Source organism: Pygoscelis adeliae, unplaced genomic scaffold (genome assembly GCF_000699105.1).
Source record: "Pygoscelis adeliae isolate BGI_AS28 unplaced genomic scaffold, ASM69910v1 Scaffold65, whole genome shotgun sequence".
NCBI lineage: Eukaryota > Metazoa > Chordata > Aves > Sphenisciformes > Spheniscidae > Pygoscelis > Pygoscelis adeliae.
The window spans coordinates 1,551,986-1,562,060 of record NW_008824864.1 but is presented as its reverse complement, the minus strand read 5'-3'; the positions used below and the strand labels follow the sequence as shown (position 1 = coordinate 1,562,060).

The 10,075-nt window shown below is 38.2% G+C and overlaps 1 protein-coding gene across 1 annotated transcript in view; it reads left to right on the top strand.

The window, feature by feature from the left end:
• Positions 1 to 10,075, top strand: part of ANO2 (anoctamin 2, calcium activated chloride channel) — a 188,227-nt gene that overhangs the window by 72,245 nt on the left and 105,907 nt on the right. Inside the window, exon 11 of the mRNA XM_009324365.1 lies at positions 2,985 to 3,067. Coding sequence (XP_009322640.1) covers positions 2,985 to 3,067 — 83 coding nt within the window. The remainder of the gene's footprint in view (positions 1 to 2,984; positions 3,068 to 10,075) is intronic.

Sequence of the window (10,075 nt, the reverse complement as noted above, 5' to 3'; positions counted from 1 at the left end):
CTGTTCACAAAATGAAATCTTCATTCTTAATATGAAATTGAGGAAATATATTATTGTACTATAGCCATACCTCAGCAATCAGCGCGTTATGCTTTGCAACCCTATTAAAATTTTACAGCTTGTTTTAGAAATGACTGATTGGTAGCTTGGTGTTGGGTATGGATAGCATAGGGTTTTTAAGGAACTTGCAGACAGAACAAATCATGGAAGTAAGAAGCTTTTGTTTACCAGTTCCTGGAAACCCTTCAGCAGAAGTTAGAGAATACGTAAGCACTATGACTGAGAGAAATTGCAAAAGATGATGAATTTATAGACTCTCACAATGACTTATTTTCCTACTTCAGATTGCTGCCAATTACAGAGTAGACTGGCAGATAAGGTGTCACAGTTTACCTGCTGCCATGAAGCATGCAATACACTGCCTTGTCCAAGTTTCAGTGTAGCTGTTTGGACAGCATGTGTATGAATGACAATTCATTTACTCTTTCATAGGTAAATAGTATTTTCCTGACAAAGAATCTGTACTGTAAACTTGCATCCATGCAAATGATCATTTCCATGCAGCCTCATCCAAAATAAATACATTTTAGTATCAGCAATGCAGTGTGCAAAACAAAATGTTGATATAGCCTTACACTAAGATAAATTAGTAGAATCTGTAAAGGAACAGAAAGGAACAAAAAGTTCCATATGGATTGCTTTTAAAAAAAGGCATGTAAGAATAACACAATTCTTTCTGAGCTGTAGCCCCCCTCCAAAGATGTTTCCCACAGATTGGAAAAGTCTGTTCTTGGGTCCATGATAACTGAGCTTGTCAGTGCAAGAAAATACAGCCATCATATACAAAGAACAGCAAAGTGAAATAAAGTGTCCTTTACTAACTCTGCCCAGCTTGCCTATTAAGTATTAGATTACAGCAAATTTTGCTGCCTTACTGCTAGGAGACTGTACGGGTATATCTAGAGCTCATTCTGCTGAACGACAGATCTTCACACACCTAATCAGCTTGCCTCACAGTATCTTGAGTAAATGTTGCCTGAATGCTTTTTCATAGGATATAGTATAGTGATGTGGAAACTGACAGGTCTTATGACTTACAATTGTATACTTAAAAGAACAAAGTATGGTAATTTGAGCTGGCTTCCTTTCATGATGGTGTTGGGCACAAGAAGTCTTTCATCCTGCTTGCCTTCTCCCATTCTGTAAAAGGCAGATGACTTACCATGGTTAATATCTCAAAAGGAATCATGCTTTTACTAGCTGATCTTGATGCCTCATAAAGTATCTTTGCGATTTCAGTAATACTGTTTGCAAATGACCATATTCACAAAATATGGAGTAATGCCTGGCTAATTGTGTTTAATGTAGCTGGTGTTCTGGGATGCTGAACTTCAGCTGTCAGATGTGTTTATTAGAAGGACAGTTGAATACAATTAGACTGTTTTTCTGCTAGTGTAAGTCAGTGCAAACTTGCTGATTTCAGAACAGCTACTGCATCTAGCCAAATAAGTTCTTACAGAGCTAAATGTGGAACTGACTTTTTGAATAACAGGAAGAAGTGGAATGAGTAACAGCACCCTATAAAATAGCCAAATGTTTTTGTATTTAGGATATCTAAAAACCCTTGAGTTTGCAAAACATGCTAAATATAGCTTTTATATGTCCTCTTCTCTGTAAGGAAGGAGCAGAGATAGCAACTTAATTGCTTAATGTCTGGATTTACTTCAGTGTACTGCCAGTCTGGTGTTTAAATGATATTTATTTCTTTCATTATGGGAGGATACCTGTGCAGAAAATATTTGCAGCTAACTGTTGGAATAGATTCTGTCTTGTAAGAGTCAGGTTATTTTAACAGTAGTCTAACTTTTCCCAGTGTTATCTTAACAGCTACACCAAGTGCAGATGCAGTCAAAGGAAGCTGGATCTAATTCTCCACTGTTGTGTGTCTTGTGGAGCTATCTACAAGATGTTCAAAGTGATGTAAATACTGCTGTGATCTAACAATGTTTTTACAGTCCCCTTTTCATCAACTGAAAAGGTGAAATGAAGCGTAAGAAAATGGAAAACAGTGCCCACAGTTGTTTATAGGTATAGCTTTTATTGGTATAGTGGGTTTTTTTAGTTGGTATACCCTGGTTTAGCATTGATACAGTAATCTGAAAATAGGTGTCCACAAGTCAAGAGTAAGAAGTGCTATTTCTAATAAATCTATCTGTCCGTAAATCATGAGCAGCTAGGCAAAGGGCTATCTAGAGGAAACAGCAATTATGAGAGGAAGGTCAGGAGACTGTAAATATGAGACAACAGTACAACATCTGTTCCTTCATATTAATGCAAAAAGGAAAAACAGGAGACTGAACTACTGGCCAGTCCTTTAGGACAAAATCACCATGTCTATGCAGGACAAAAACATTCAACTGTACCACTATAATATATTTCAAAAGAACATTGTTTTCTACATATTACTGAGGGTCTTAGTTTACATATAGGTATCAATGATTTATTTCAGTAGCAGGCTACACCTACCTTCTTCACATATTTCTGACTGATTAGAAACACTGAAACAGTAAAATCTGTTTGGCCAGTTAGTGTGTTACGGATTAATGTTTAGACCTAGATTTTGTTTCATTATATGCTTTGTGCTCATGAATTATAGAATGACTCATGGTAAATTAAGAGAGATGATGTTCTTGGGGTGGATATCAGTGGATATGGGTTCAATTCCAGTCTCTGACAGGAACTTACAGTGCCTTCGGGCAATCCATGTTGTATCTTTCTGTATTTTATTTGTAAAAAGACAGTAATTGTTGTTTCCATGCTTTGCTTGTGTTCTTTCTTTAAAATTGGGTCTGGGGCTGTTTCTTAGTGCTTATTTATAATAGGCCTAGCATAATGGGATTCAAATATCACTTGGGGCTTATAAGTTACACAAGCATTCACCATAGTGCATTGGATTTATAATTTTAATTTTTTTTTTTTTAAAGCTACTATGTTCCTTGAACAATGGAAGCGTTTGCAGATGAGATTGAGTTATTTCTGGGATCTAACTGGACTGGAGGAAGAAGAAGTAAGTTTCCTCTCTGTGCGTTAATTTACTGTATAAGTTATTCTATATCTGAAGATACGCATTGATATTTAGATTTCTCATGAGTGCTCTCCAGCCCAATGCAGTTCATAGCTATGTTTTTCTAAATGACTATAACTGATACAGTTTTAAGTACCCATGTATCATTAAAGAAATCATCACCTATATCTTACTGGTCAGCACTCTAATTTTAATAATTAATGATGAAAAGGATTATAAGATAACAACAGATCATTCTTTGCTGAGAATGCCCATATGCCATTGTACAGAGTGTAATAACAGAGTGATACAGAATAAATACTTTGTCATATAGATGCTACTTCATTAGGTATTACAAAAATTCTCTGTGACGATGATTATAACATGTCAGGGTAACATAATTAATATTTGCATCCAGGTCTGTGCTGCATCTATCCTGAGCTCTAAGTACTCACCCACAGAGCTGTTGCAAGCAACAAATGGGGTTGGTTTCTTGAGAATAATTTTTCAGTGCTTTGCAGTCAGCCCATGGGGCTTCTAGCTGTACCTGAGTTGACCGAAAAGTGAGACACACTTGTTTATTAATATTGACAATGTCCCTAAATTTGTTTTTAGTTCTGTTTTTAGGCATTGTTTCACACGTCATGGCCTATGGTCTGTTTAAATTACTGACTCTCACCAGAAGATTAATTTCTAACTATGACTAAAGAGTGTGAAGTTACTAGGCCTAAATATCATACTAAGAACAGGAGCTTCTATTACATATCCCTTAACAATAGACGCTGACGTGGCTCTAGAACAGGATTGTATTCAGTAATTCAGAATTGCAGCAGTAAGATTCTCCTTTATTGTTAGTGGTAAGCTGAGTACCTGTATGGAACAATTCAGTATGCCTTGCTCTCTTCATTGACTTAATAAAATGGGGTCAGGTTCCTGGAAAGTGAGTTGTAGGCCTAGCTTGGTTTGATGGAAGGATTGGAATCCATTTCTTCATGTTCCAGCACAGTTACTTAAACAGCAGAACACATACAAGCCTCCAGCCCTGCTACTTGAGCTCAGCTCAAACAGGATGTAGAGTGCAAATAACCTAGAAGAAAAGTAAGCTGACATCATGAACTTCATGATGTAGCATGGTGATAAAGTTATTCCACTTTTGTCTATTCCTCAGATAAGAATGATTGGATAAAATGAAAAAATAACTCTGAGAAAAGACAGCAGACTCCAGTATTCCTCTTCTTCCATCACTATCCCCAAATGCAGCCTCTAGCAATGTCTTTAGCGTAAGGAAGACCACCCAAGTATTCCTTCACTGATGACTTGTCTACAACCTCCCCTATTTTGCCTCTGGTTTCTCAGCTTTTTCACTACTCTCTATCCAATTATGAAGTGGATGATGCTCACTGTATACCCCAGTACTTGCAGTTTGTAAGTGCAAAGTTTAAGTGCATCAGCACATCAGAAATTACTGCTTATCCTATGTGGAATGTCATACTGCTACTTGGGAGAACAGCAATTCTGTACTAATTACAGTACAAACTGAGAGGCTGGAGAGCAAACTCTTGGCTCTGCAGCATACTTGATGAACCCACCAGATTTTACTGAATTTCAAGTTCATCATTTGCAGTACAAAATCCTAAGGTTTAGCTCAATATTTGCAAAATGCTGTGAAAGAATCTATAGATTTGTGAGGTCCTGTGATGAAGAGCTCTGAAGTGGTAAAAGTTTGTGGACAGGAACTGTGGGATCAGCAAGAATCCTTTGTTTATGACAAGTGAAGGAGTGCCAGATACATCTCAGCACAAGTTGAAGAATTAGGAATGTAGAATCATAAAAATAAGGCTGGAATGGACCTTGAGGGGCCATCCCTTGTGCATGGTAGGATCAACTCTACTTAAATCATTATGAAAAGATGTTTGTCTAATTTGTTCTTAAATAAATCCAGCAGTGGAGATTTCACTTCCTCCCTAGGCAATCTATTCTAATACTTACCTATTCATACTGCTAATAAGCTTTTCCTAGTGTCTAACTTAAATCTCCTTGTAAATGTTAATTTTTTTTTCTTGTTCTTTCTTTCAAAGATAAAGAGAAGAGATTACCTCTGTCCTCTTTTCAGCAAAATTCAACATAATATCATATGTCTCTGTCACCCTTTTTTTTATGATGAACTAGCCTCTGCTCTTTCAGTCTTTGTTCTTAAATAATTTTCTAGACGCCTGTTTATTCTTGTTCCCTTCTGGACATTTTCTAGTTGATCCAGCTCTTTCTTGAAGAATAATGCTCCAAATGGACATGTCTCTTGACCTGACATCTTAAACAAAAAGCCATGCACTGTATGACCTTCTGTCAGCTTTTGGTACATCAGCAAAAATGCAAAAGTTATATCAGGTTTTGTTCACCTTTTATTCATTAGATTTATAAAGATGAGGATAAATTTGTCTGTAAGACAGATACTGGCATCATGTTTCATTGGTGGTGAAGTTTTTACAAGTGTCGAAAATTATGTTGGAAAATGGAAAGTTGTGCCTGATCAGGTTAGGCCGGAAGGAACTAGCAGTGGAATGCAAGTAACATAGCAAGAAGGAAAGGGACAAGGAAGAATTTCAGAAGGTTTAACAGTTTTAAGACTAGATGGAGTTAAGTTATTTATTATTATCAATTTCTTTAGAAAGGGAAGTTACGGAACCGAAACAGGGAGGAGAACAACCATAAAAGTTGAAGAGCTGAGAAGTACATTGTGAGAATTATACTGAAATAAATGCCTTCAGTGTAATTTTTGTGGACTCTTGTCTATAAAATTTTCAGTAAAATTACTTTCTTTAAACACACTGGGCCAAATCTTTTGCTTCAGAAGAGCTATATGAGAGATTAATTTAGTCCATTTATTTGTAAATATCTTGGCAATGGCAGTCTGAGAAAGCAGACTCCTTAAGGCTTCCATACATATTTTGCAGATGGCAGCTGTACAGACTTAGAGGATTTGCATTAGTATACCTGAAATCTGCAAAAATAATAGGTAGCATTGGGTACTAGACTGTAAAATAGATAGTTGTGTTGAAAAGCGATAGAGCAACTGATAACTAAATGGGAGAGGGAAAGAAAAGAAGCAAACCCAGACCAGAACCATGAAAACAGTCGAAGCCTTGGAAATACCATGAAAAAGCACACAACGTGTCATGCCACAGATGTGTTTGCGTAACCCAAACAAACAGGTTGTGCATTTGATTTTTTTTCAGTTTGTGTAATAAGGGATATAGCCATCAATAAAGCGGTGGTAGAGGTGGGAGAATTCATACCCTCTTCTACTTGTGAAGGAGCTGGTGAAAAAATACTGAGGGACTCTAATTAATGATATGGGGAGTAGAAACTATTGGCCTCCCATGAATCTTCAGGAACTGTATTTCTAGGACCCAGAATGTTCCTGCTTTAGGTTTTCTGGGTGGAAGGGATTTTACCTCATTTTACCTCATTTAACAGACCTGTGTAAACTGAAATAGAAATGCAATTGTAAAAGATGAAATCTTAGAATTTGGAGCAGAACTTGGAAGAATAAATGGGCAGAAAGTCCACACTAACTGAAATGCCAATGAGTGGAGATCTTGTTATTGTTCAAATAGTCATGCTGTTATACTGTTTCAGTACAACGGGAAGGAACTTAGGTGTCTGTCTTCATTAGAAGACAGTGTCTGGTCAATTAGAATTTTAGGTTAAAATCCTGTACTCTGTAAAATGTTTGCAAACTTTTTTTGTAAACTCTAATTCCCAAAGTCTAGTTCCTCCTTCTGCTATTTGATGACTTAAAAAAAAAAAATTATTGAACCCTTAACAGAAGACTTTAAGATACCCTGTGGATTATTGCTGGGTTAAGGTAAAGTAATAAGGAAGGTAGATTGGGTAAGACAGAATCAAATAGCAAACAGACTTGGTGACGTTAAATATGTTTACAGATAGAATAGACTATTTCAGTTGGAAGGGACCTACAACAATCGTCTAGTGCAACTGCCTGAGCATATCAGGGCTGACCAAAAGCTAAAGCATGTTATTAAGGGCATTGTCCAAATCCCTCTTAAACACTGACAGGGATGGGGCATCGACCACCTCTCTAGGAAGCCTGTCCCAGTGTTTGACCACCCTCTCGGTAAAGAAATGTTTCCTAATGTCAAGTCTGAACCTCCCCTGATGCAGCTTTGATCCATTCCCCCATGTCCTGACACTGGATCCCAGGGAGAAGGGATCAGCACCTCCCTCTCCACTTCCCCTCCTCAGGAAGCTGTAGAGAGCAGTGAGGTCGCCCCTCAGCCTCCTTCCCTCCAAACTAGACAAGCCCAGAGTCCTTGGCTGCTCCTCACAGGACACGCCTTCCAGCCCTTTCACCAGCTTTGTTGCCCTCCTCTGGACGCATTCAAGGACCTTCACATCCTTTTTAAACTGTGGGCCCCAGAACTGCACACCGTATTCAAGGTGAGGCAGCACCAACGCTGAATACAGTGTATTCCATTCTCTCCTAACTCGATCATGGTTTAACTCGATCTTCTCTAGTACATTTTCAAAATTTTTTGTGACCTGATTAATTTGATGTTTTCAGCTTGTCTTCCACCTTGCAAATTATAGGAGCAGACTCCTTTTCTGAAGTTCTAATAGCATCTAGTATAACAGGCAGTATAAGAGATTTTTGTTTGCTTAAAAAATGGAGGAGTGAAAAGCAAACTCTAATAAAATAAGTGTGTATTCACAGCTTAGTCCTCTTGGGAAAAAATAGTAATGGTAAAAGGACAATGTGTAGCTACAATATTTTGTGTTGTCTCAAATCTCTCCTTTCATCTTCACTACTTCTCGGGTTTCTTGCATCAATGAGATCTTCGTTTTGGGTTATTTTCCCCAGATGCATTATCTTACATTTTTCCCATGCCTATTCTGATTTCCCTGTTGGGCCCACGTTTCCAATTATGTTTTATATCTTTATAAGTTTTTTTTACTACCTTTTCTTGGGTTTCATCACTCCTTCCAGTGAATCTTCTGTCACCTTCATTGAATTCCTGTTAACACTAATTATTTAATGATCCTAGGATAGCCCTGATCTTCTGAACAAGTCCTTTCACTATTAGATTTAAGTGCTATGTTTAGGAGGATGAGAGTTTTATTAGGATAGTTGGGGAAGGCATGTTGAAAAAAGGATGTTATCCCTCAGGCCTTAGGGGAAACTATTTAGTACCAGCTGTTGTTCCATTAAAAAATTACACATGAAGGCACATTTTAAACATGTTTTCATTTGTAAACTGTAAGAACCAAAGCACGTGATAATTCTGTGGCTTGCCAAGAAATTGGTAAAGATGTATGATTACATTTTTTTCATTACATTACATTTCATCAACATCACTGGTGATCCAGAGATGTGCCACAATATGCTGGGGCTCTAGTTAATTTTCTTCTTTTATGTTTCTTCTACCAGACATATCAACATGCTTTCATTACCTTTCTTTTATTCCTTTTCCATTATAATGACCTCCTGTGTCCTTTGCAGGTCTACAAGCCTCAAAGCTGTTTGATTCCTCGTAGGTAGTCTTGATTCCTCAGGGTGTTGTGATGGGCCACTCAAAGGCTGGGTCACCTGGGTTCTTTCCTCCTGCAGTCCCCTGAGTTCAGAGAAGAGGCTCACATCTTCACGTTCCCCGGTGTAAGTGCAGAGGTGGGCAGTTGCTTGGAGTGTGAAACTATGGACAAGGAGCTGGAATGGGCTCTTCCAGCCTGTGCAGCACAGTGCTCTACTGTGTTGTTGTCGTCATGGCATGGACGATGGAAAATAGGAGCTACTGGTAGAGGGAAGGAACAACAGGGAGGAAAGTCCTGTTTTCCAATAGTTCTCTGTCTTGACGTACCGTATCCCATATCTTTGTCCAGCACTGCCCCTCTAGGAACAGAGATCATCTCCAGGCCTTTCCTTCTTCCTCTCCTACCTCCCAGTGACCCAGGAGATCCAGGTGGGTAAACAGGGTTTGCCAGCAATGTGCTTCTTGCAGAACAGGCAAGATACGGAGTGAGGGTAGGGGATCTTGTACTGCAAGGGAGTGTGTGTTCTGAGGGAGACAGGTATGAGGAGGTAGAGAGGGACCTTCTCCTCTCCCAGAGTCTCACAAACCCTGCCTGCCTTTTTCAGATCCCCCAAAGTCACAGTACTCCCTCTCTCATCTCTCTCATGCAAAGGTCTCTTAGACACCATTGCTTTTTCTCAGCCCTATTTTTCCTCCCCTCTGTCCTCCTCTGTTGCTCCTAACAAAATCAGTTTTCCTGTGCACTGAAGATGTCTTGGGCTGATTCAGTATTAGATAAATTAGACACGTTAACAGCCTCCAAGATTAACCTGCTATTGGTGTTAACAAGGAGATCAGGATCTGGTCCTAGTTCAGGCAGTTGTTCCAGCAACCTCAGCACCACATCACTATGTATTCTCTTGTGTGGGGAAAGAACTTTCTTTTTAAGGAAATGAGCTTTTTCTTTTAAATTTAAAATGCATTTTACATTTACTCGTGTGCATGAATGGAGACTGCCTTTTTTTTTAACCCCAGCTGCATATGTAAATAATGTGGAAATGTGTTAAGAAACTCTTATTTTAATGAACTAGAATAAAGGGGCCTAGATGTAATTTATTATTCTGTAAAGTCTTTTATTGCTAGGTCATTGTTATTTATTCTGTGATTTTTCCCATGAGGTGTCATTGACACAGGAAGATTAATCAAGACTTAAATAAGATGGAAGGAGCAGTAGCTCTTCTCTTAATCAGCACGAAGTATTAAGCCCAGTGGAAGTTATTTCTAAAAGTACTTTTGAACTTGGGAAAGGCTTTTAAAATTTAAGAATAGTACTTTGTGATATTGTTTAATGACAGCCAAAATTACCATTTGTTTAAAATGAATGCAGAGTTTCAGAACTCATCATATTTCAGCAGTCAGAATTGTTTCCTATTCTTTAGTTCTGCTTTAGGCTTTTTTATTTTGTTTAATTTTCTTCATTTTCACA